Source organism: Stenella coeruleoalba (assembly GCF_951394435.1).
Source record: "Stenella coeruleoalba genome assembly, chromosome: 1".
In the NCBI taxonomy this organism is placed as follows: Eukaryota; Metazoa; Chordata; class Mammalia; order Artiodactyla; family Delphinidae; genus Stenella; species Stenella coeruleoalba.
The window spans coordinates 165,631,896-165,659,145 of NC_137169.1; the positions used below are offsets into that span (position 1 = coordinate 165,631,896).

Consider the following 27,250-nt stretch of genomic DNA (forward strand, 5'->3'; position numbering starts at 1 on the left):
CTTATCTCACGGTGGTTTTGATTTTTCATTTATCTAATGTGTATCTGCTTTACCTTTCAATCACTGAGAGAGATATGTTATATCTTTCACTATTAGTGTGAATTTATCCGTTTTTTCTCTTGGAATTCTGTCAGTTTTTCCTTAATTATTTTAAAGTTATGTTTTCAGGGACTTATGTTTATAAATTTATATGTTCTGGTAAATCATCCCATCTATCATTATGTTGTATTAACTATCTTTATCTTTTTATTTTTATACCTTTTGGAGGAGGGTCTCAAAAACTATTATGTTACATATATTATATATAGTATTATATATTTCCTATATATTTATTGCAAAACTTATTACAGTTATTCACATGTTTGAATTTATTTCCACCATGTTATTTTGCTCTATTCACTCCACTTTTTCTATGCTGCTCTTTTTTTTTTTTAAGATTTCTTTATTATTTATTTAATTTATTTTTGGCTGTGTCTGCACTTAGTTGTGGTATGAGGGATCTTCATTGAGCCATGCTGGATCTTTTGTTGCAGCGTGGATTCTTCGTTGTGGCGTGCGGGCTTACCTCTAGTTGTGACGTGCGGGTTTTCTCTCTCTAGTTGTGGCATGTGGGCGCCAGGGTGCGTGGGCTCTGTAGTTGTGGTGCGCGGGTTCCAGAGAGCGTGGGCTCTGTAGTTTGCAACACGTGGGCTCAAGTTGAGGCACGCGAGCTCAGTAGTTGTGGCGCGCGGGCTTAGTTGCCCCGTGGCATGTGGGATATTAGTTCCCTGACAAGAGATCGAACCCTCATCCCCCCTGCATTGTAAGGTGGATTCTTTACCACTGGGCCACCAGGGAAGTCCCTCTATGCTGCTTTTTCTTCTCCTTTTTGCCTTTATCCTGATGTGATTTTTATTTGATGGCATCTGTGTCTATAGAAATGTCCTCAAAAAAGAGGATATTACTTCTGAGATCTAGCATAATATTAATGTAAAATGTCTGAAAAATGTAACAGTCACTTATATTACTTGGTATAAACGTCTTCTTCTCAGGAGGGCAAAGCGTTTTTTATTCTTTTCCTCTTTTAATCTTTACCTGTAACCTTTCTTGACATGCTTTCCATCTCCTTTTGCATTGTGCAATCACCATCCATTTATTTGTAGAATCGCGAAGCCAGATAGGATCTTGAGAGCTATGGAGTTATGCAGGAAGGTCTACATATCAAATATCAAAAGCAAAAAGTAGTTTTGAGCAAATAGACTTCAAGAAAGTAGAAGTCTAGTCTAGTTCTCTCTTATAATTCATCACATCTTTAGTAATTTTCACTTTAATTAATTTCTTATTTTATTCCAATTCCAAAATGGAACTGTTAAATGTTATGGATTCATAATAGTTAAAATTGCAAGGATCGTTTTTTTTTAATTGTAAAGATCTTTTAAATTATAAACTCATTTTCTTCATTTTATGCACACAGGCCCAGAGTTTATATGCTTACTTAGCTTCTTAGTAGCATAGTTTCAAACCCAGATTTCCTCCCTCCCTGTTCAATGTTCTTTATCTTTTCTTCTTATCTCTGACATAAAAGCAAAGTAGGTTTTCTTCTGGGGGCCAATGGAGTTTCAGTACCTTGCGTAGTGCCTAGCACAAAATAGGTACCAAAATAAATACATTTACCTTTTTCCGAAAGAGAAAGATAGGTAAACTTGGAATTGCTCTGTTTTAAGTGTTTTATACTTTGTTATATGTGAGCGCAGAAGAGGCCCGCTGAAATCAGGTGGGTGCTTTTCAGTATGGGTCTGCATGTTATTTCTCCAAACCACTCTTAACGGAACATGGCTTTGGGTCTCCTGTGGCAATCATGAGAGAAGCTGATTCAGGTGGTTACATTTTCTCTGGTATTCAGCTAAATTCAACAAGGATAGTTTGAGTATAATTTTTTCCACAAACTTTTGCTGCAGTCATTAGTGGTAAAGAAAGCAGATATTAAATATTTCCTGTGAGTCCTTATAAGAATTTCAGAGATGTATTATTTTTCCCTCAGCCAATTCTGATTTAAACCAAGTAATCCCATTTCCTTTAACCGTTCTTATGGTTTCTATTTAGAAACTTTCATAGTCTTTCAGTAACTACAAAAGATGCTTTCCCCCTCTACAGATGGAGAAACTGAAGCAGTATGAGGTTTGACTTGGAACTTGTGTGTAGAATTCACTGTATTAGACTGAATTTGTGTATTATATGTGCTGCTTATAAATTCAAGAGCTTTCCTTAAGTAAATCAATGTTTGTGTTTACTTAATCTATATGATCTCTAGATCACAAGTCCTTATAGATGGAATAATATGTATTACCAGGTTGATGTTTCTTAATCATAAAATTTAGAATAATTAAACGTTAACTGAAGGACATATCTGTCCATAATAAAGTAATTCTTGCAAATTGTTATGTCATGTGAAGAGAAGGAAACTGTGTATGTACATTTGTCTTTAAAAGTAAAATTATATAACTCTATAGGAAGTCTACCTCACCACCCCTTACGTATTTATATTATTTTTTAAAAATATAGGTCACAAAAGGAGATACTGAAATTATTTCTTGTTAGAAGTAGAGTTTGATCTTAAATTCCTGATTTTTTTAAAAAAATGTTTTATGTAGTGAAAAGTTTTAACTTATTAAGAAAATTAGATTGCTGCAGTAAGGAAGAAAAAAATGTAGATAGAATGAGATGATTTCTGAAATTGTCCAAATAATTTTTTCTGGTAATTTTGCCTAATAATACAGATTCTATTCTATTTTGCAATGGTGTTTTTGGTACAAGGCAGCAGTTAACTTTGGCATTGTATATGTTCTCATAAATGAGTTCTTCTGAAAACTTTTATTGTGGGCTATATGATATGAACGTCCCTGTGAGATATTTTCTTTAACATAATTAGAAGTGTTCAATACTAATGATCTCAACATCTAAGTCTAAGTTTCACTTTGGACCCTATGAATTACTGATGGACTATTGTACTAGTTTATTTTAATATTTGAACCTTTTCTTTTATAATACCTTTTTTTTTTTGCCCAGTGATTTGTTGTCTACTCAGATTTTTAAAATAATTTGCTGGTCAGCTGGTTTGTTTACTTAAAATTTTTTTTCTTTTTTTTAAAACACCATGAATAATGGTACAAACAGTTAGAAATTCATGGTATCTAGATGGCTTCATTCCCGCCATGTCAGTTTTCTTGTGTTTGATGAGACACATAAAGCAGTTGTAGGAGAATGCTTGTCACTGGTATCCATGGTAACTCCAAAGATACTCTGGAACTCAGATGGATAGAGTAAGCCACAGTAATAGATCTCATTATAAGGGCAAAATACATAAAAGGTTCAGGCATATGCTTTTAATTAGTTTCCAAAAATAGCTAGGACTGGAAAAGATGCAGTGAAGTAATATTTTTCAGTGTTGGAAATAGTATGGGCAGCATTTGAATATGATGATTGTTTTTTTTCTTACTAAAGTAAGGGAAATGTACACTCTGAATACTCATGGTACTATAGTTTCTTAATCATAATTTGATCATGAGAGTGCACATTGATAAAAGGTAGGCTTAGTTTCATATTGATACAGATGTGGAGTTTGCTTATCATTCTTAATTCTTATCCCTACAACATAGTTTATTCAAAACAGCACTATTTAGGCTTTTTCTTATAGATTCTAATGTACATAGGAAACATACTTTTTATCTACACAATGTGCAAGAATGAGTCCATGCATTTTTATTTTAAAATGCAAATAAGACAGTAGCCAAAATTCTTATTGTTCAGGTATATTAAATTTTCAGTCTTCTTTGGAACATATTACATTTGAATGAGTTAAGATAGGATTCTGGAAAACTAGACTAGAATAATTAAGTATTTTCTGTTAGAGAATTATGGTGGATAAAAGATTAATAACTCTTTTAAGACAAAATTCTTTAAAGATTTCCTTTTGAATTGCAATCTGTAAAGAATAATCTTGTATTGCATTGCAGTTCAACACATTATTTCTTCCTGTTGCTATAGAAACTAATTCTAGTGCAGCTGTGATTGCTAATCAAAATTCTAACATTATACAACCTTTTTTCCCCTTAGTGCTTCATTTTATTTTTAGTTACAAAATAATAAATTTCAAATGGTGAGTTCATAACAATGGTCAAAACACTAATGGAAATTTTTTTTTTTAAATGAGCCCTTTTCTATGAAAATAGAGGTATTCTTATTGTATAGTTTCAATATGAATAAAAAGAAAACAAAACCTTTTAGCTGAATTACAAAGGTCTGTAATTGCCATATTACATCAACATTGTGAAGCACTTAACTGCTTCATAATCCTAAATTGCTACTATTTCAACCATCTATTTTTGAAGTGTCTGGTTACTTGGTATTACAAAAAATGAAAAAATAAAAATCCTTGGAATGCCTGAAGTCTTTTTACACAAAATGGTAATGAAATCTGCCTTATTGTTTCATTCTCAGAGAATTGAGATCACATCCCCAGTTTATGTCAGAAGGAAAAGCTAATTAGTTCTCATTCTTGCCTTATTAGTATATAACCACCCCCCTCCCAACCTCACCCCAAACTATACTGTTAACATCACCCAGTATAAATCTGTGCATATTTTACAGGCCAGAACTGAACTCCTTTTTTGTCTCTAAGAATATTGGGGTTTCTTTTCCGTTTCATAAAACAATTACTCACCAAATTATTCATAGCAAAAAATGTAGTATATAAACTCAACAAGACTTAAGCTCGATTTTAAAATTAAATCTTTGGTATGTGTTCTAGTATTATTTGCATATATGGTACTTAAAATTTTTATTTTCTGATTTGATACATTAAATAAGGCAAACAGCTAAAAGTTATTACTTCAGATTATTGATTGATTTAAATTAAAACACGTGAAAAAAACTGTTATCTTCTTTTATATGAATAAAATAAAGCACAATGGGAATGTGGCAGATAGGATTTTTTTTAATGTGTATTTATTTATTTATTTATTTATTTTCTTATTAGTCATCCATTTTATATACATCAGTGTATACATATCAGTCCCAATCTCCCAAATCATCACACCACCACCCCTACCCCCCCATCGCTTTCCCCCCTTGGTGTCTATATGTTTGTTCTCCACATCTGTATCTCAATTTCTGCTCTGCAAACTGGTTCATCTGTACCATTTTCTAGGTTCCACATATATGCATTAATATACGATATTTATTTTTCTCTTTCTGACTTACTTCACTCTGTATGACAGTCTCTACATGCATCCACATCTCTACAAATGACCCAATTTCGTTCCTTTTTATGGCTGAGTAATATTCCATTGTATATATGTACTACATCTTCTTTATCCATTTGTCTGTCGATAGGCATTTAGGTTGCTTCCATGATCCGGCTATTGTAAATAGTGCTGCAGTCAACATTGGGGTGCATGTGTCTTTTTGAATTATGGTTTTCTCTGGGAATATGCCCAGTAGTGGGATTGCTGGGTCATATGGTAATTCTATTTTTAGTTTTTTAAGGAACCTCCATACTGTTCTCCATAGTGGCTGTATCAATTTACATTCCCACCAACAGTGCAAGAGGGGCCCCTTTTCTCCACACCCTCTCCAGCATCTGTTGTTTGTAGATTTTCTGATGATGGCCATTCTGACTGGTGTGAGGTGATACCTCATTATAGTTTTGATTTGCATTTCTTTAATAATTAGTGATGTTGAGCAGCTTTTCATGTGCTTCCTGGCCATCTCTATGTCTTCTTTGGAGGACTGTCTATTTAGGTCTTCTGCCCATTTTTGGATTGGGTTGTTTGTTTCTTTAATATTGAGCTGCATGAGCTGTTTATATATTTTGGAGATTTCTGTGCATTAATTTTGTATCCCGCAACTTTACCAAATTCATTGATTAGCTCTAGTAGTTTTCTGGTGGCATCTTTAGGATTCTCTATGTGTAGTATCATGGCATCTGCAAACAGTGACAGTTTTACTTCTTCTTTTCCAATTTGGATTCCTTTTGTTTCTTTTTCTTCTCTGATTGCCGTGGCTAGGACTTCCAAAACTCTGTTGAATAATAGTGGTGAGAGTGGACATCCTTGTCTTGTTCCTGATCAAGAGGAAATGTGTTCAGTTTTTCACCATTGAGAATGATGTTTGCTGTGGGTTTGTCATATATGGCCTTTATTATGTTGAGGTAGGTTCCCTCTATGTCTGCTTTCAGGAGGTTTTTTTTTTTTTATCATAAATGGGTGTTGAATTTTATCAAAAGCTTTTTCTGCTTCTATTGAGATGATCGTATGGTTTTTATTCTTCAGTTTGTTAATATGGTGTATCATGTTGATTGATTTGTGTATATTGAAGAATCCTTGCATCCCGGGAGTAAATCCCACTTGATCATGGTGTACGATCCTTTTAATGTGTTGTTGGATTCTGTTTGCTAGTATTTTGTTGAGGACTTTTACATCTATATTCATCAGTGATATTGGTCTGTAATTTTCTGTTTTTATAGTATCTTTGTCTGGTTTTGGTATCAGGGAGATGGTGGCCTCATAGAATGAGTTTGGGAGTTTTCCTTCCTTTGCAACTTTTTGGAAGAGTTTGAGAAGGATGGGTGTTAGCTCTTCTGTAAATGTTTGGTAGAGTTCGCCTGTGAAGCCGTCTGGTCCTGGACTTTTGTTTGTTGGAAGATTTTTAATCACAGTTTCCATTTCATTATTTGAGATTGGTCTGTTCATATTTTCTATTTCTTCCTGGTTCAGTCTTGGAAGGTTATACCTTTCTAAGAATTTGTCCATTTCTTCCAGGTTGTCCATTTTATTGGCATAGAGTTGCTTAGGATGCTTTGTATTTCTGCAGTGTCTTTTGTAACTTCTGCTTTTTCATTTCTAATTTTATTGATTTCAGTCCTCTCCCTCTTTTTCTCGATGAGTCTAGCTAATGGTTTATCAATTTTGTTTATCTTCTCAAAGAACCAGCTTTTAGTTTTATTGATCTTTGCTATTGTTTTCTTGTTTCTATTTCATTTATTTGTGCTCTGATCTTTATGATTTCTTTCCTTCTACTAACTTTGGGTTTTGTTTGTTCTTCATTCTCTAGTTCCTTTAGGTGTAATGTTAGATTGTTTATTTGAGATTTTTCTTGTTTCTTGAGGTAGGCTTGTATAGCTATAGACTTCCCTCTTGGAACTGCTTTTGCTGCACCCCATAGATTTTAGATCAACGTGTTTTCATTGTCATTTGTCTGTAGGTATTTTTGATTTCCTCTTTGATTTCTTCAGTGATCTCTGGGTTATTTAGTAACGCATTGCTTAGCTTCCATGTGTTTGTGTTTTTTACGTTTTTTTCCCTGTAATTGATTTCTAATCTCATAGCATGGTGGTCAGAAAAGATGCTTGATATGATTTCAATTTAGTCAAATTGTCAAAAGTCAAAGATAGCTGGGAATTCTTTCCTTAAGCATGATAATTCTTTAATTTTTTTAATGGAAATCTTTCTGATTTGTATTTTATATGTAGTTTAATTGAATCTTTAATGGTAACTTAGGGTCTTCATTAATATTGATTACTAGGTAAAACCAAAGTATGTATGTAGAAGTAAAAATATATGAAAATAGCACAAAAAGTGGGAGGAAAAGTATTCTGTTGTAAGATTTTTGTGTTGTATGTGAAATTATTTGAAGATAGATTGTGATAAGTTAAAGATATGTATTGTATAAATCCTAGAAGAACCACTGGAAAATAAAGCAAAACTTAAGGCTAATAAGCTAATAGTGGTGAGAGAGTTGAATTATAAAAGTACTCAATCTAAAAGAAGTCAGAAAAGGAAGAAAAACGAACAAAGAATAGTTAGGGCAAATAAAAAACAAATTACAGGAGGGTAGATTTGTACTTAACTATATAGATGAGGTATTGACAAACTATTCCCCATGAACCAAATTTGGCATGCAGCCTGTTTTTGTATGGCCTGTAAGCTAAAGATGACTTTTACTTTTTTCTTAATTATGAAAAATATATGTAACAAAATTTACCATTTTAAACGTTTTAAGCGTACAGTTCAGTGACACTAAGTAAATTCACATCACCATCACCACCATCCATACCTTTTCATCTTCCCAAACTGAAACTCTGTACCCATTAAACTGTAACTCTCCATTGCCCATCCCCCAAGATCCTGCCAGTCACCATTATCTTTTCTGTCTCTATGAGCTGACAACTGTAAGTAACTCATAAAAGTGGAAACATACAATATTTGTCCTTCTTTTGTCTGGTTTATTTCACTTAACATAATGTCTTCAAGATTCTTTCATGTTGTAGCACATATCAGAATTTCATCCCTTTTTTAAAAATATTTTTAGATTTATAGAATAATTGAGCTGATAGCACATAGAATTCCATATACTTACCCCACTTCCACCCCTTAACCCTTTATTCCCACACAAAGTTTGACCTATTATTAATATCTTGTATTAGTGTGGTACATTTGTTAAAATAAATGAGCCAATATTGAAACATTATTATTAATTATAGTCAATAATTACATTGTTTTGTTCTTTGTGTTGTACAGTTATAGGGGTTTTGAAAAATGCATAATAACATGTATCCACCATTAGTTTTATACAGAATAGTGTCAGCACCCTGAAAATTCTGTGTTCAACCTATTCGTGTCATACCTCCCTCCCTTGGAATCCTTGGCAACCAATGATATTTTTATTGTCTCTATAGTTTTGTCTGTTCCAAAATGTCATAAAGTTGAAATCAACAGTATGTAGCCTTTTCAGACTGGCTTCTTTCACTTACCAATATGCATTTAAGGTTCCTCCATGTCTTTTCATGGCTTGATAGCTCCTTTCTTTTTATAACTAAATAATATTACATTGTATGGATGTACCATAGTTTGTTTATCCATTCACTTACTGAAGACATATTGATGGCTTCCAGTTTTGGGTGGTTATGAATAAAGCTGATATAAACATTCATGCACAGATTTTTGCACAGACATACATTTTCAACTCAATTGGGTAACTATCTAGGAGCACAGTTGCTGAATTGTAAGGTAAGACTATGTTCAGCTTTGTAAGGAATTGTCAACTAAAACGATTGTAGCCATTTTGCAGTCCCACCAGCAATGAATGAGAGTTCTTGTAGCTCCACATCCTCACCAGCATTTGGTATTATCAGGTTTTTTTAAATTAATTTTTACTGGAGTATAGTTGCTTTACAATGTTGTGTTAGTTTCTGCTGTACATCATCCCTTTTTATGGCTGAATAATATTCTCTTGTATGTATATACCAGATTTTTCCAGTTTTAAAGTATTATTAAACACACACAGAGAATGTGTGGTAGACACTATACGTGGCCTACAAAGTCTAAAATATTTATTTTGTGTGGTCTGTTAGAGAAAGCTTGTTAGTCCTTGATTTTGATAATTACGCTAAATCTAAATGATTTAAATATGCCAATTAAAAGGCAAATATTGTCAGATGAGTTTTTTTAAAGCAATATTCAAACATATATTGTGTATGAGAAACCTAATGTAAGTATAAAGGCATAGATAATTTAAAAGTTAAAGGATAGAAAAAAATGATATACCTACTATGCAAACATGAATTCAGAGGAAGCTGAGAAGGCTGTATTAATATCAAAGAAGACTTTAGAATAAGTATTATTATCAGGGATAAAAGGGACATTTCCACAAGAATTTGAGTCAATTCATCAAGAAGACATAATCATCCTAAATAACAGCTTCAATAAACTTGAAGCAAAGGAGAAACAAATTCACAATTATATTCAGAGATTCAGTACTTCTCTCGGTAATGAATAAGAGAAGTAGACTGAAAATCAATAAGGATGCAGAAGACTTCAGCCACAAAATCAACCAGTTTTTTTTTTTGTTGACATTGATAGAACACTCCACTCAGAAGTAGCCAAATACACTTGATGGAGAAATGTTTTTGACTATATTCAACTTCGATTCATGATAAAAACCTTCCATCAAACTTTTTCAATCTCTGATTACAGGCTCTAAAAAATAACAAAATTTTTAAATCCCACAAGGCTAATAATATTTAGTGGTGAAATATTGAATGCTTTTTTTTTTTTGGTAAAATCCAGTATATGACAAGAATTTCCACTCTCACTACTTCTATTTAGTGTTTTTAAGTGAGAGTCTAGCTAGAACAATAAGGCAAGGGGAAAAAAAGTCATAGAGCTTGGAAAGGAAGAAGTCGTCAAACTATCTTTACTTGCAGATGATATGATTATATAGAAATTTCTAAGAAATTTACAAGGAATTTTTAGGATATCAGGTCAATATACAAATATCAAATGTATTTCTATATATTAGCAAAAACAATTGGGAAATATGATTTTTAAAACAATATCATTTATAGTAGTATCATAAAACCGAATCCTTAGGAATAAGAGTAATAAGCAAGACACTGAAAACTACAAAACATTGTTAAGAGACTGTAAACAAGAATTAAATGTAGTGGTATAGCATGTTAATTGATTGGAAGATTCAATATTGTGAAGATGTTTATTCTCCCCAAATTGATCTGCAGATTAAATATGATCTCCATTAAAATTCCACCAGACCTTTTTTTATTTGTAGCATATGACAGACTAAAATATTTATGGAAATGAAAGGGGCATAGAATAGTCAAAACTGTTGTGGAAAAGAAGAGCAAAGTTAAAGGGCTTACACTACCTGATCTCAGGATTTAGTGTAAAGCCACAGTAATCAAGGAAGTGTGGTATTGGCACAAGGATAGACATATAATTAAGTGAAACAGAAGAGTCTAGAATGCAGACTCACACATATATGACAATTATTTTCAACAAGGTGCCCAGGTAATTCAATGAGGAAAAAAGTCTTTCAGTAAGTCGTTTAGGAACAACTGGATATCCATATGGAAAAAATAATAAACACCAATCCTTGCTTCACAGCATACACAAAAATTAATTCTAGATAGGTCATAAATGTAAATGGTAAAACTTATTTAATTACTAGAGAAGACATAGATAATCTTTGTGACTTTGCATTATGCAAAGATTTCATTGATAGGAGTCAAAAGGCATGAATCATAGAAGAAAATTGGAATGACTGTGACTACATTAAAACTTTTGCTCTTCAAAAGATACTATTAATAAAATGAAGAGGCAAGCCACAGACTTGGACAAAATATTTTAAATGTATTGCAAAGGAGAAATAGAAATTCACAATTATATTCAGAGATTCAGTACTTTTTCTCTCTTGGTAATGAATTTCTCGTTTGCAATAAATGCATGAAAAGATGCTCAAATCATTAGTCATTTAGGGAAACACAAACTAAAACCACAATGAGATATCACTACACAGCCAGTGAAATGCTTAAAATTTAAAAGACTATCAGTACCAAATATTGGTGAGGATGTGGAATAAATGGAACTCTTATGCATTGCAGTTTGAATGCAAAATGGTAGAGCCAGTTGGGAAACAGTTTGGAAAGATAAATTGTATCCCTACAGTAGAATACAGATTAACAAAAAGTAACAAACTTCTGATAGACGCAAAAACATAGTTGAACCTCAGAAGCATTTACAGGAAGTAAAAGATGCCAGATACAAAGGACTATATACTGTGTGAGTCTATTTATACGATATCCTGTAAAAGGCATAACTATAGTGAAGGAAAGCAGATCAGTGGTTGGCCTGTGGCAAAACTTGTGGGAGACCAAGGGACATGAGAAAACTTTAGGGGAATGGAGACATTCTATATCTCCTTTGTGGTGGTGGTTACAGAACTATATGCATTTGTCAAAACTCATTGAAGGTTACATCAAAATGGCTGGATTTTACTGCCTACAAATCATACCACAATAAAGAGGATTTTTTAAATGGAGGACTTAATTGTAATCCTCTAACTAACCATTATGGGAAGGCACTCTGAATTCCCCCTAGCACTGATTGACTTCTAATACCTCTGTTACTGCTACCTGGTAAGCCTTGGGTGGTCCGTCTTTGCACATGTACAGCTAACTCTTGGTCACAGACTCATTGGGGTCCTCCACACAGACTTTGGAGGCCCCGTTCTCTGCACAGCTTTCTCCTTTTCAGTGCCCTGCCCCACAATTTCCAGCCACTTCAGCTGCCTCAAATCCTTCACTTCAAACTTCACACTTCAGCTGCCTCCTCAGCTCAGATGACTGTTTTGGCCTGCTTAGACTCTAGTTCTTGTTCACAGAAATAATGTGACATGCTTTAACTAGAAGAGTTCTAAAATGTTGGACAGTTAGTGACATCTTGTAATATCGGCAATTCTTTTATTTCCTTAATGTTAAAACAGAAAATACAGTTTGAGCTCATGGTCTGTAAACCCAGAAGTCTCACTGCCTTGCCAGTTAGGTTTGGGTCACATTGAGATCCCTCTGCAACAATTATTTTGCCCATTAATCAACAAAAATGTTTAAGGTAATATACTGTGTTTCAAGCTTTGTGTTGCTACGCACTGCAGGTACAAAGGTAAAAGAGACAGTACCTGCTCTCTCAGGGAGCTCACAGTTCATAATATCTGAACGGATAAATACAATACAGTGTACACGATAGAAGCAAAGTGTGTTGTAGAAATATTTAGTAGGAACACTTAGGCTAATCTACATGCATGGATGTGTGTATTTGGGGGGAGGGTGGATACATTTGGGAGGTAGGTGATGAATACATCTGAGAAGGCTAGGAGAGAGTTAATGTGAAATGTTTATATTTTAAATCCTATTGGATGAAACTAGGAATTCCAATCTAAGGAGCAGAGCAAAAAAGTAAAGTAATGCAGTTGTTATACAACTTAGAAACTTGTAAGTTGTAAGTTCTTTCAATCTGGGAAAGAATTTGTAAGTTCTTGTAAGTTCTTTCAATCTGGGAAATAATTCGAATGTGTGAGGTTAAATTTTAGAAATCATGTTATCTGCTGCATATTTGTGTTTTAAACTATATTGGAAATGTAAATATTTTCAGGCACAAGAGCCATTCTAGGTCTGCCAGTCTTTCTTCTCCTAAGTTCTTACATCCGGCCGGACCCACTAATTGAGGCCAACTCTTATTCTAAGCAAAGTTGAAAACCAAACGGACTGCTACAAATTCTATCCACTGAGAAGAGTTTCCTTTTTTCTTAGCTTTCAGGGCCACCTCTGAAAGATTATAAAGATTATAATCCTATATAATACCAGAAAATTCCAGTTCTGCTGGTTTGGGGCATATCATTAGACATAATTTTTTAACCCTCAGTTAAGTAGTCACAGCATACTTTGAGACTGTGCACGCAGGTGAAGCAAGCTACGGCAGGAGTAACTATCATACCTCCCTGTGCCTTCAGAGCCTACTTAGTCCTCATGCAAGATCTGCCAATTCCCCTTGATGGTGGAGTACAGCTTGACATTCGTAACTCAATAGCTAGGTGATCACATGCGATCTGCTTCATACTGGACAGGTTGGATCACGTTGCTACCTGGTGTCCCTTGATCTTCCAGTTAGTCTCTGTTTGACACTAATATTTGGTCAGGAGCTGTTTCTCAACAACAAACCACTTTTCATTTCACTTGTGGAAGTGAGTATGATCTTTTATCAAAACCTAAGAGTCAAGAAATGAGAGGCAATGAATTGATTTTTGACTCAGAAAGTAGATGTGCTGAGTAAGATTGTACTATTAGAAAGTCAGTAGCTACATGCGAAGTATGGTTTGAATCAGGAATTATTTCAAGCTACCAGGGAAATAAAGTAAGAAAGATTAGGGTTTCAAGGCATGGTGCAAAAATAATCTGAACTCTGTCGTCTAATAAAATGTGTTTGGAGGTACGAAAACATCATAATTAAAAATATCTAAAGGCCTCCAATGCAATTCTACCATCAGAACTTCTCAATGATACTTTTAAGCATCATGACCTACTGCAGACATTTGAAGACATTTGGTTTGCTGAGTCTTAAAGGTCACGTGTAGAGCTTATGCTACTGTACCCGGATCATCTGGAGAGACTTAACTTGCTCTGGGTGCTACTCAAAGCTAATAGCTTTTTATTTTACCTTATAAATGGATCAGAGCTATACACTCAATTATGGAACATGCTGCTCTCAAAGTTTAAAGCGGCCAACCAAACTTTTTGTCTCCTTCTTAGTGGGAGGCAGACAAGGGGTAGCAAATGCTCTTTGACTTTGGGAGGAATATTCTAGCATACCCTGGATCCTCAAGAACTTCATTGAGGAGGCAAGCCCTGTGTTTTCTTAAGATTTAGTCCTCACTTCTGTTACACATGTAAATTTGCCAAGAAACTTCATCTGTCAACTCTTCTACTCTTACAAATCCTAATAGATTGCTGTCTTCTAGAGCAGGATCAAGGAGATGGAGCGTGGAATGTGGAGGCAGCCAAAGTCTCTGCAAAAGCGGATCACGGCATAGAGCAAGAATATTTTATTATGTTTCCCTGAAGCAGGGCAGTAGACGTATCTGTCCTTCCCACATGTAAATAACCTGTTGCTTTTGCTCTCTGGATTATTATGAAGGGAAAAGCATTTGCTAAATTAAAGCTACATATCAAATACCAAGGCTGTGTTAATTTGCTCAGTAAGGAGGCTCCATCTGGAGTGGCAGCTCCAGCTAAGTCATCCTCTAATTAACTTTATGATAATCTGCCATTAATTTTCAAGCCTCTTAATTTTTGTAGAGGCCAAACTAGTGAAGGCAGTCACCAAACCTGCAATTCTCAAGTCTCTGGCTGAGACTAATCTCTGCTTTTCCCTTGGGATGTCTTGTTGCTGGAGAAAGGAAACTGCAGTGTTTCCAATTGTCCCTTCCTGTAACATATAGACGCTGCTTGGAAAGCCAAAGTGTGGATTCTGCCAGTTGCTCAGAGTACACATTCTAACTGTAAACCCAAGAACTGGAAAAAGAGAAGCAAGGTGATTTCTGAAATTTACTCTTAGATATTTGATATTATCTGATGCTATTATATGTGGAATTGGTTTTAAATTTCACTTTCTAATTGTTCATTGTGTGTATGTAGAGATTCAATTGATTTTTTAAATATTAATCTTGTATCCAGTGTCCTTACTAAATATGCTTACTAACTCTAATAGCTTATCTCTAAATTATTTTATGATTTCTATATCACAGTCATCATCTACGAGTAGTGACAGTTTTATTTCTTTCTTTCCAATCCCTTTACATCTTCTTTTTCTCACCTTATTACACTGGCTAGGACCTCCAGTACATTGTTGAATAGAGGTGGTGCTAAAAGGCATCTTTGTCTCATTCCTGATCTCAGAGGTAAAGTTTTCAACATTTCACCAGTAAATTGGTTGTTTGCTATAAGACTTTCAAAGATACCCTTTATGAGTTAAAAGAAATTGCCTTCTATTCCTTGTTTGCACAGAGATTTTTTATCATGAATGGATAATTAATTTCATCAAATGCTTTTTAAAATCTTTACTTTGAAATAATCCAGAAAGGGTGTGTGTGGAAAATGGAAGATGTAAATGAAATACAGTGGTACAATTTTTAATAATTATTAAAGCTGGATAAGTAAAAAAACCAAAATCTGTTACAATTATCACATTACTTTTAACTTTTATTCTTTAAATGCAGTGAATTTGATAGATTAATTTTCTAATGTTAAATCCATCTTGCATTTATAGAACAACTTTACAGTCCTTTTTACCACCTTGAGTCATTTGAGGGTAAATGGCTTGCTGATCTGACGCTAAATACATTAGTGTATATTTTTTACAAGTAGGAATATTCTCTTACATAACTGTAATCCAACCATCAAAAGTAAGACATTAATACTGATATATTTTTAACATTTAATTCTCGGAACCCACTCAAGGTCAACAGTTGTCCAAATAATGTGCATTATAAAAGGATCTAGTTCAAAATCATGCCTTGCATTTAGTTACCATGTCTTGTTAGTCTCCCTCGGTCTAGCACAGTTCTTTGGTCATTCCCTTTTGGAGATTACACTTGTTTTTTAGAATATCTGAGTTTGTCTGATATTCATCACAACTAGATTCAGGTTATGCATCTCTAGCTGGAAGTGGTACCATATTCTTCTCATTGCGTCTTATCAGGTAATGCACAATTTTGATTTATCCCGTTACTCAGAATGTTCAGTTTGATCTCGTCATTAAGGAGGTGTGTACCAGGCTTCTCTCCTAAGTTACTCTTGATAATTAAGTCCTTTGTCAGAATGTATTTCTAACTACATAAATGACGTATTTCTCAAAATTCTTTCAGTTTATTCTTATATTTATATCTAGATGGATTCATGGTTTCCTCTTTTTCTCAATGTCTTATAATCGGTTACTATAATTATTTATTTTGAAGCTCAAATTGTTAGTGGGATTTAGTCAGTGTGAACCCCTTCAAGCTGGTTTCTTTGTCCTTTTGACACGACCCCATCATTCTTTGAGTGTGTCCTTAACTCTCAACACAAGAAGCTTGTCTAGGCTTGTCTTGTATTTTCCTTTTCTCAGCCCTGGAATTAGCCATTTCTTCATGGAGTCGTGGTTCCTTTTAGTGAAGAACTGATTGAAAAGCCAAGATCTGGGCAGTAGGTATGCTCATTGCTATCAAAGTGTTGTTCTTAAGCCCTCTCAGTGGATAGAGCTAGTATACTCAGGAATGTGTGTGTGTGTACACACATTATATGCATATTTACACTATAGTTCTACCTATTACTAACAACCTGAGTTCACACTGATATCTTTTCATTCTAATCCAACACCACAGAGTTTATTCTAGTGTTTTCCCTTTCCATATTTGTAACTCCCTTTTCAAACACTGAAAGAACTGGCTCGCATTAACCATTATATATTGTTTAATCACCACCACACCACTCCCCATCACTCTGCACACATCCCCCCCTTTCACCCCATTTACGTTCCAGTATCACATACAGCCTTTTCCACTCCTGGATGTCCTTGTAACCCTCAGAACATGGACTCTGACAGCCCAGGCCAGCTTGCCCGACATTGAATGTCCTCATCATCCTACCTAAGCTCTGACTTCCTGCTTGGGTTCTGACCCCATACTGCAGGACTTCCCCTTTTACCACTTGGACTCAGACAGCGCACTCTAGGCTCTCCTCCCATGTGGATACCCTCCCCATCCAGCTGAGGTTCTGGTTTGCCTGTGTCAGGCCACCTGTTTGTGTGGATGCCCTCCTCAGCCTTCCTGGACTTAACAGCCCACACCAGTGCCCCCTCCGTGGCTCTGATCCTACTCAGGCTCTGGCTCCCCTTCCCTGGGTGTAGACACACTCCTCACTCTGTTTGGGCTCTGTTGCCCCAGACTAGGCTTCCTGTCCATGGGAACCTTCTTATCCTGCTGAGGCTCTGGTTCCCTATGCTGGGCCTTTCTCATCCAGATTGGGTTCCATCATGCTGCATGGTGCTGCCCCATGTATGATGTCCTCTTTGCCTTCCTTGTGCTCTGACATCTCACTTCTGGCCTCTCCCTGAATGAAGGCCCTCCTCACCCGACTTGTGCTCTGACATACGGCTCCGGGCCACTGCGGCTTCTTGTGCCACCACCAGGGCAGACCACTGCCTGCCTCTGCCCCGCTGAAGAGCTTTAGAACTGATAAATTTCCAAAAAGGGAAGAACAAAGGGAAAGCTTGCTATCTTTTTAATGTCTAAAGGATTTGAAATGATGTCTTCCTTTTTACTCTTGATATTAATAATTTATGCCATCTCTCTTTTGTTCCTGACTAGTCTCTTCTAGCAGCTTATTAATTTTATTAGTGTTCTCAGTGAATTTTATTTTGGTTTGCTGATGCTTTCTATTGTATGCGTGTTTTCTTTTTTTGATTTCTTCTCCTAATTTCATTCCTCCTACTTTGTTTGAGTTTCACTTGTATGTTTTTTAAATTTTTAACGTCTTGAAATGGGTACTTAGATCATTGTTTTCAGCCTTCCTCTCTCCCCTGCCCTCCCTGGCATATGCATTTAAGCCTGTAAATATCCTTCTTAGCCACATTCCACAAGTATTTCTTTTTTTGTTGTTGTTAGTTTCTGCTTTATAACAAAGTGAATCAGCTATACACATACATATGTTCCCATACCTCTTCCCTCTTGCGTCTCCCTCCCTCCCACCCTCCCTATCCCACCCTTCTAGCTGGTCACAAAGCACTGAGCTGATCTCCCTGCGTTACGCGACTGCTTCCCACTAGCCATCTATTTTACATTTGGTAGTGTTTATATGTCTATATATACACTACTGCTTTCTCACTTTTCCACAAGTATTTCTGTGGATTATTTTTAATATCATTATTTTCAATATGTTTTCTAATTTCTATTATGATTTCTTTTTTAATCCATGGGCAATTTAGAAGTTCATCTTAATTTCTTGTTATTTTATCTAGATATCTATCGATTTTTTAGTTATATTTTTGATTGTGATTTCTAGTTTAATTCCACTGTGGTTAGATAACATCCTTTTTACACTTCCAGTTTTGAGAAGTGTGTTGAGCCTTAATTTATTACCCAGTATATGATCAATTTTGGCAAGTATCCCCAGGCATTTGAAAAGAAATATGAATTCTACAGATGTTGAACATTCACCACTTTTTAGAGTTGCAGTTCCCAAACTCTGAAAACCACTGTCTTAAAACATGATGTTAAGAACTACAGGCCATATTCCTGATATGCATGCATCCTGTTTTTTTCTAGAGTAGGAAGATACTTTGTCTTGTTTTGTAGGTACCGTGCAATATGCAAATGGAAAATTAAAATGCTTAAAATATATTCATGCATGAACCCTTTTATGGATATATCATTTCCATAAAATAGGGTATGAAATTTGGTTGTAAAATGAGGGATAAAGTAATAGTAGGGCATCATCATCATTTTGGTGTTTGATAGTCCCACAAAAAATTTCTTCCCAAGGCTGGATGTTTACAGTATAATTTAACAACTCCAACATAACTTGTGTTATTTTATAAAAACAATTGTCTTAAAATGTTTGCAATAGCAATTCATTTTAAGCCAACTCTTAGTTATTACACTGTATAGACAATATAAAGCAGTTATCAACTAGAGAAAAAAGATATTATTGCAAAAGTTAAAAAAGGAGAAATCCTCATAACTATCTTTTTTATGAAATTTAGATTCCAGATACATTTGGTGTTCTTCACTTTGAAAAGTAAAGTGCAAGAGTAAACTGAAAAGGAAAGAGAAAAGTGTGTTAATATTATTTTCAAAGCTTTGAGGATTTATACAATAATATATAATTATATAAACCTACATATATACAATTTATATATTCCAATGTTTATGTATATTATATATATATATATCTCATTTATATGTTCCAAAATATTTTATATATTCCAATTCACAGCTTTAAAATTGTCTCTCTCAAATCCAGAAACAGTATTGAAGTCTACCCATGGAACCTACTTAGCACCTTTAAATATCACTAAACTTCTTTGGAGTAACTTGTGCCTTGGTCTTTGGAGCACATTTACACTAAATCTAAATAAGAGCCAGACGACTGGAGCTCAGCTGTGTAAGTCCCATAGTTGGTGGCAACTAGGCAGGGACCTGATATATTAAAAGTAAACCAAAGGAAGTAAGGTATAACATAATCACCAGACAGAAATTGTGTCGTGCTGTCCACATAAAAAGTTCAGAGAAGGATTATTAAAGTGGAAAAAGAGCTACAGAAAGAGAAGATATTTTAATAAAAATGAAAACTGAAATCAACTGCCAGACTGATGTATAAGGAGGGCAAGGATCCTTTATCTTTCTCCTTCCTGGAATCTTTAGGCATCTACTTTTTTGTTTTGTTTTGTTTAATGTGTGTGTATTTTTTTACTCCCATTAGTGTATTTTGGAACGGAAATATTGAGTCATTTTTTACTTTTCCCAGTTTTATTGAGGTTTAATTGACATACAACTTTGTATTATTCCAAGGTGTACAACATACTGGTTTGATATATGTAAATATTGCAAAATGGTTATCACAGTGAGTTTAGTTAACATCAGTCACTTCATGTAGTTACAAATTTTTTCTTCTGATAAGAACTTTTATCTACTTTTATTCTACTCTCAACAAATTTTAAATATACAATACAGTAGTAGTAACTGTAGTCCCTGTGCTATACATTACATCCCCAGGACTTATTTATCTTATAACTGGAAGTTTGTACCTTTTGACCACCTTCACCCTTTCCCCCCCACCCTCATCCCTGCCTTTTTTTTGCCAACAACTGTTCTCCGTATCTATGAATTCGGTTTTTTTTAGATATAAGTGACATCATACGGTATTTATCTTTCTCTTTCTGACTTATTTCACTTAGCACAATGTCCTCAACGTCCATCCCTGTTGTCACAAATGGTAGGATTTCCTTCATTTTTATGGCTGAATAATAGTCTGTCGTGTGTATATACCACATTATCTTTATCCATTCATTCGCTGATGGACGCTTAAGTTGTTGCCATGTCTTAGCTATTATAAATAACACTTCAGTGAATATGGGAGTGCAAATATCTTTTCAAGATAGTGATTTCATTTCCTTCAGATAAATACCCAGAAGTGGAAATGCTGGATCATATGGTAGTTCTATTTTTAATTTTTCTGAGGAATCTCCATATTGTTTTCCATAGTAGCTTCAACAGTTCACACTCCTACCAACAGTGCACAAGGATTCCCTTTTCTCCACATCCTAGCCAGCACTTGTTATCTCTTGTCTTTTTGATAATAACCATTCTGATAGGTGTGAGTTGATATCTCATTGTGGTTGATTTGCATTTCTCTGATGATTAGTGGTTTGAACACCTTTTCATGTACCTATTGGCCATTTGGATATCTTCTAGAAAAAGAAAGTTTTTACCAAAGACATTTTTTAGTTTCTCAACCCATTTTTTAATCAGATTGTTTTTTCGCTGAGTTGTGTGAGTTCTTTATGTATTTTGGATATTAACACCGTATCAGATATATGATTTGCAAATATTTTCCACCATTCTGTAGGTCGCCTTCTAATTTTGTTGATTGTTTGCAGTGCAGAAGCTGTTTAGTTTGACGTAATCCTACTTGTTTATTTTTGCTTTTGTTGCCTTTGCTTTTGGTGTCAGATCTAAAATATTAAGAACAATGTCAAGGAGCTTACCCACTATGTTTTCTTCTAGGAGTTTTATGGTTTCAGGTCTTATGTTTTAAGTTGATTTATGTATATGAGGTCAGACAGTAGTTCAATTTCATTATTTTGCATGTGGCCGTTCAGTTTTCCCACCACCATATATTGAAGAGACTGTCCTCTCCCCATTGTATATTCTTGGTTCCTATGTCATAAATTAATTGACCGTACATGTGTGGGTTTATTTATGGGCTCTCTATTCTGTTCTCTTTATCTATGTGTCTGCTCTTTTGCCAATACCATACTGTTTTGATTACTATAGCTTTGTAATACACTTTCAAATCAGAATGTGTGATACCGCCAGCTTTCTTCTTCTTTTTCAAAATTGCTTTGGCTATTTGGAACCTTCTGTGTTTCCATACAAATTTTAGAATTTTTTATTCTATTTCTATGGAAAAAATGCCATTGGAATATTGATAGCGATTGCATTGAATCTGTAGATTGCTTTGGGTAGTATGAACATTTTAACAATATTCATCCAATCCATGAGCACAGAATATCTTTCCATTTTTATTTGTGTCTTCAACTCCTTTCATCAGTGTCTTACGGTTTTTAGTGTGCAGGTCTTTTCACCTCCTTGGTTAAATTTATTCCTTGGTATTTTATTCTTTTTAATGCAATTGTAAATGGGATTTTTTTTCCCTTAATTTCTTTTTATGATAATTCATTGTTAGTTGATAAAAACACAACTGATTTTTTTATATTGATTTTGTATCCACCAACTTTACTGATTATGTTTATTAGCTCTAACAGTTTTTTGGTGGACTCCTGATGGTTTTCTATATATAATATTATGTCATCTGCAAATAGAGACAGTTTTACTTCTTCCTTTCCAATTTGGATGTCTTTTTTTTTTCTTGCCTAATTGCTGTAGCTAGGACTTCCAGGACCATGTTGAATAAAAGCAGTGAAAATCAGCATCCTTATCTTGTTCCCAGTCTTAGAGGAAAAGCTTTCAGCTTTTCACTGTTGAGTATGATGTTAGCTGTGGGCTTTTCATATATGGATTTTATTATGTTGATGTATGTTCCCTCTGTACCCAGTTTGTTGAGGGTTTTTATCATGAATGGATGTTGAATTTTACCAAATGCTTTTTCTGTATCTATTGAAATGATCATATTATTTTTATATTTCACTTTGTTAATGTTTTTTATTACATTGATTGGTTTCCATATGTTGAACCATCCCCTGGAATAACTCCTACTTGATTATGATGTATGATCCTCCTAATATATTCTTGAATTCAGTTTGTTAATATTTTGTTGAGGACTTTTGCGTCTGTATTCATCAGGAATAGTGGCCTGTAATTTTCTTTGTTTGTAGTGTCCTTGTCTGGCTTTAGGTAATGCTGGCCTCGTAAAACGAGTTTGCCAGTGTTCCCTCCTCACCTGTGTTTTATAAGAGTTTGAGAAGGACTGGTATTAATTCTTCTTTAAGTGTTTGATAGAATTCACCAGCAAAGCCATCTGATCCTGGACTTTTGTTTGTTGGGAAGTTGATTACTGATTCAATATCCTTACTAGTAATTGGTTTGTTCAGATTTTCTATTTCTTCATGATTCGGTCTTGGTAGATTGTATGTTTCTTGGAATTTATCCATTTCTTCCAGGTTGTCCAATTTGTTGGTATATAATTTTTCATACTAATCTCTTATGATCCTTTTTATATGTGGTATCAATTGTAATTTCTCTTCTTTCATTTCTAATTTGAGTCTTCTCTCTTTTTTTTTCTTGGTGAGTGGCATCTACTCTTTTCCATATAGATATGAACAGTGAAATGGATCCCATCCCCAGCTTCAATATGATGGCTTCTGATTAATCTAAACCGTTTATGGTAATCACATTCCCCCTACCACAGATGGGTTTAGAAATAGACATGTGACCCAGTTCTGTCCAGTGAGATCTGTGGGGTAATATGCTGAGAGTCTTCTTGGAAAGATCATCTCTCTTTTTGAAAAAATTAAGGTAAAGGAAAAGATGGCATGCTGATTCTTAGAACCACTACATTGGGAATTTTTTGATTGACTTCGTGGTACAGTAAGTATTTAGATATTACAATTTAACTTATAATTCAATGGCTGATTAAATATACATTTTAAAGGGAGAGAAGATGTTGTTTTAGTGATTTAAAAACTATCAGTAGAGAATATATTTAGAAACAACAGAAAATTCAAATATCAGGTTTTGTTGTGTTTTTTGTTTTTTGGCCATGCTGCGAGGCACGTGGGATCTTAGTTCCCAGACCAGGGATCGAATCCATGCCCCCTGCAGTGGAAGCGCAGAGTCTTAACCACTGGACTGCCAGGGAAGTCCCTGTTTTTGTTAACAAAGAGGGATTTATTTGTCTCAGGCATCAAGAAGTTTGGAGATAGCTACTTAGTGATTTTTCAGATGCTTCTTCATTATTCTTAGTTTTCATTCTCATGCTTGTTACTTCATGGTTACAAGATGAGTGCAGCACCTCCGAGCAGGAGGAGGGGGAAAGGCCAGTGGACAAAAGGGGCATGCCAGTTGAGTCTGCCTGCTTTTGTCAGGAAAACAAAAGTTTTCCTGGAAGCCCTGTTCTGAAATCTGGTTTATTGTGTTTTATTAGCTACTATTTGCAATCCATCTATTTAATCTATTCTGTCTTCTCCAATTTAGCTTCAACTATATTAAGTCATTAACTTTTCTACTTTGTGCTTATGTTTTCTAAAGTGGGTATGTTAGACTCAGTAGGTGAGACATTTAATTTCTTTTTACAAAATTAGGGCTTCTGAGCAAATATGTAAATCTATGCTAAGTTCAATATTTTTCATTTGAACCAGACATTGTAGTAATTTTTCAATGAGTTTTATAGTTCTTATGTAAAGTTTTTCTAAGGAAGAACAGAAGACCTATTGAACATTTGAACTGAACTCCATTATAAGAATTACAATACAAACTACCTTTTTTTCAGAGTCCCTTTTGAGAAAGGAGCGTCACAGTCCATTAAAGGAAGAAATGAGCAGTGTTTAAATTTAATATCTGTTATTGTGTCCAGGATTTATCTACACAGACTTAGCTATTCCTCAGTTGTATACTGAACTCTATTTCCTTACATACCCTCCTGTCCCCACCTCTATCCTGTTCACAGACGTGTTTATTCTCAGTTATTTAGATACATCATTACAGTAAAAGTTAAAAGCATAATTTAAGAGAGGAAGAAAATGTGGTTTCAGATTAACTGCTGGAGGTGGAGATGCGTGCCATGGACAAGGTGGAGCCGTACTTTAGAAGGAATACAGATTCAGGGTGTGGTGGGGCAGGGTGTGGCCTCTTTATAATGCAGGTGGGGTGGAATGCAGCCTTCAGGCTTTGCTGGGGATGGGGGAATTAGGCCTCCATTCAGAGTGCACCCATTCCAGGATTCTGGATCTAGGATAGATGTGGAAAAATAGTTTCCGACTCTGCTAAGATGAATGCTAGTTTAAGTTCATCTCAGTAACTGAAGACAATAAATGAGGTTTATATTTGTTTCACCTACCATACTTTTACTATTGTGGCTAGAGAGGTCACAGATCATAAGGGAATAAATGAAGTTTGTATGCTCTAGGATTGTTTTGAAAGAAAGACCTAAATAAATCATCAATTTCACTTAGTATTTTTTGCTCTCCCATTTTTATAGTATAAAACAGGGTCTTGTTATATAACTTTTATTTTTCCTGATCTTATTATGCAGGAGGAGAGGAATGGGAAACCAGATTATTTGATTTCTGCATCTGAACTAGGGAAGAAGACAACTCATTAGTAAATCTAGTAGTTACTTTGCCACAGAATCTTAATCCAGTTTTTTTAAGTTATTACAATTATTGTGGACTGTACTGCATGTCGAGGCTAATTGGAAACAGTGACCAGATTCTTAATCATTATCAGGAAACTGCATTCAGAGAATGAGAAGAACACCCCCACTGGATGAATTGCAGCCACCACCATATCAGGATGACAGTGGTTCTCCCCATCTCTCATGTACACCCTCAGAAATTGGGGACAGTAAATGTGAATTTTCCCACTGCAGCAACAGTCCAAGATGCTCATATAACAAGTGTCCAAGTGAAGGAAGCACAGGTCATGAAATAGAAAGTTTTCATAATAAAGGATATGAAGAAGATGTTCCAAGTGACAGCACTGCAGTCCTGAGCCCTGAAGTAAGTAAAAGCACATAGAAGTTTTTAAATGAATGTTATTTGGAAGATAATAATAATCCTGTGCTTATCCTCTTGGTCAGAAGGTTTTATCACTATCTTGTCCTTTATGGCTTATGGTACCGGTTTCTGTTTTTATCCAGCAGATTTTTCAGGGCCGTCCCAACCATCCTCCAACTCCCTTTCAAAAGAGGACAGGTAGATAAAAATGAGAGCAATATGCAAGATATTGAGAAGTATCTTGCCTCAGGGTTCAACCTCAGTAGGGGTTTAAAAAAAATTTTTTTTAACATTTTACATAAAACATTCTGGAATTACCCATTTCTTTTATCTTAAGGTTCCTATTTATGTTTGTGTTTATTTTTTAAATTATTTTATTTGGATATTTTTACTATTGGGAGGTGGCCCTTTAATGTTTTACAAGCCTTTCAGAATAATGTCTGCATTTCCATACCATGGAATATGGAAGGGATAAGTGATGCTCAGCTTTACTAATGAAATTTGAATTCATGGCATCATGCATTCAGAGAGGTTGGTTGGTTGTGTTTTAAGTTATTTTCTTTTTTTGGAGCAAAAAATGTGAAAACAACAACAAAAATAAGTGTGTTATACTTTTGAAGTCTTTCCATGTTGTAAAAGGGATTTGTTTTAATCTTTCAATGATGATAAAATCTATAAAGGTAATCTAGAGGTTTTCATTAGGCAGTATTTACTTTTAGGTTTCCTTTTTTTCCAGATGGCAAGTTTTTACAACTTTTGTCCCAGACAACATTTCATGATACTGCAGTGTGTCAGTGTTCTTACTAGGTGAATTTTATCTACTGCCAAAATTAAATAATGAAAGTACAGCTCTGAATAGAATTTCCTCAAAGTTTTTCTTATATAATTTCTAGGAACACTTTTTATCTGTTACTACTCTTCTACTATTTCTAATATTATTATATAGTATCTAACTTATCTAACTTAGAAGAAAATTCTGCATTGGTATTATAAATTTAACATAGTAGTATTTCATCATTTTCCACAAAGAATATTTCTCCATGTTTTGTACCTGAGCAAATTTGAGATAACTATTTTATAGATTTGCAAACTATATAGATAGCCAGCACATAAACAGTGAAACCTGGATTGTGGAACTAACAACAATAATAATAGCTATCACCAATTGTGCCAATAACTTTTCTATAAGCTTTACATAGCTCATTTAACTCTAACAACCTCATCTTCAGAAAGTTGTTATTTCCATTTTAGAAATGAAAACATTAAGACTCAGAGCATTAAGCAAGTTGCCCAGGTATAAGTAGCTCTTAAACAGTAGAACTGTAATTCAAAGCCAGGTCTGCCTGACTACAAAAACAGTGGTCTTAACAACTACGCTCTATTGCCCTTCTTGACTTGAATCATTGTGTGCGAAATTACTTTGAAGTATCGGTACCCTCCAAGTACACCACCAGGCAAGCTATCCCAGAGGACTCACAGACCAAATTAAGATGCTCAGGTTACACTTGTGTGTGTGTGTGCATGCATGTATGTATGTGTGTTTTAAGCTATTTCAAATGTAAAGCAAGAAGGAAGAGGAGCAAGATAAGGTAGGAGAACACACTTAGGATAGGATGCCCTTAGATACAGGTGGCAAGACAACAAACACCGTGTGAATCCTGGTTTATATAATGTCCTTATGTTCAGTCTTACTCTTTCTGCTCCATCAGCATTCCCTAATTACGGCACGGTAACAAGGACAAAAGTTGAGATTTGAACAAGGGTGCCAGGGGCCAAAAACACATACTTGTTTTATGGGAGAGATGCAGGGGCAAGTACTCCTGGCCACAAGTAAAACTTGCAGTTAGTCTACTAAATAGACATAGATTTTATCTGCATTTCTTAATAGAACACGTGGGTGACAGAGCTGTCAGCCCAGAGGTGACATGATCATAGCT

At 34.8% G+C, this 27,250-nt stretch overlaps 1 protein-coding gene across 6 annotated transcripts in view; it reads left to right on the forward strand.

Moving 5' to 3' along the window:
* SYT14 (synaptotagmin 14) overlaps positions 1-27,250 on the forward strand; it is a 232,767-nt gene that overhangs the window by 129,597 nt on the left and 75,920 nt on the right. For 5 of the 6 annotated variants that reach the window (XM_079922065.1, XM_079922064.1, XM_079922061.1 and 2 more), the window contains one exon: positions 25,045-25,316. In XM_079922065.1, the coding sequence (XP_079778191.1) occupies positions 25,045-25,316 (272 nt within the window). Of the gene's footprint in view, positions 1-25,044; positions 25,317-26,049; positions 26,121-27,250 lie in introns of all 6 variants that reach the window. The other variant, XM_079922066.1, reaches the window with a different exon arrangement.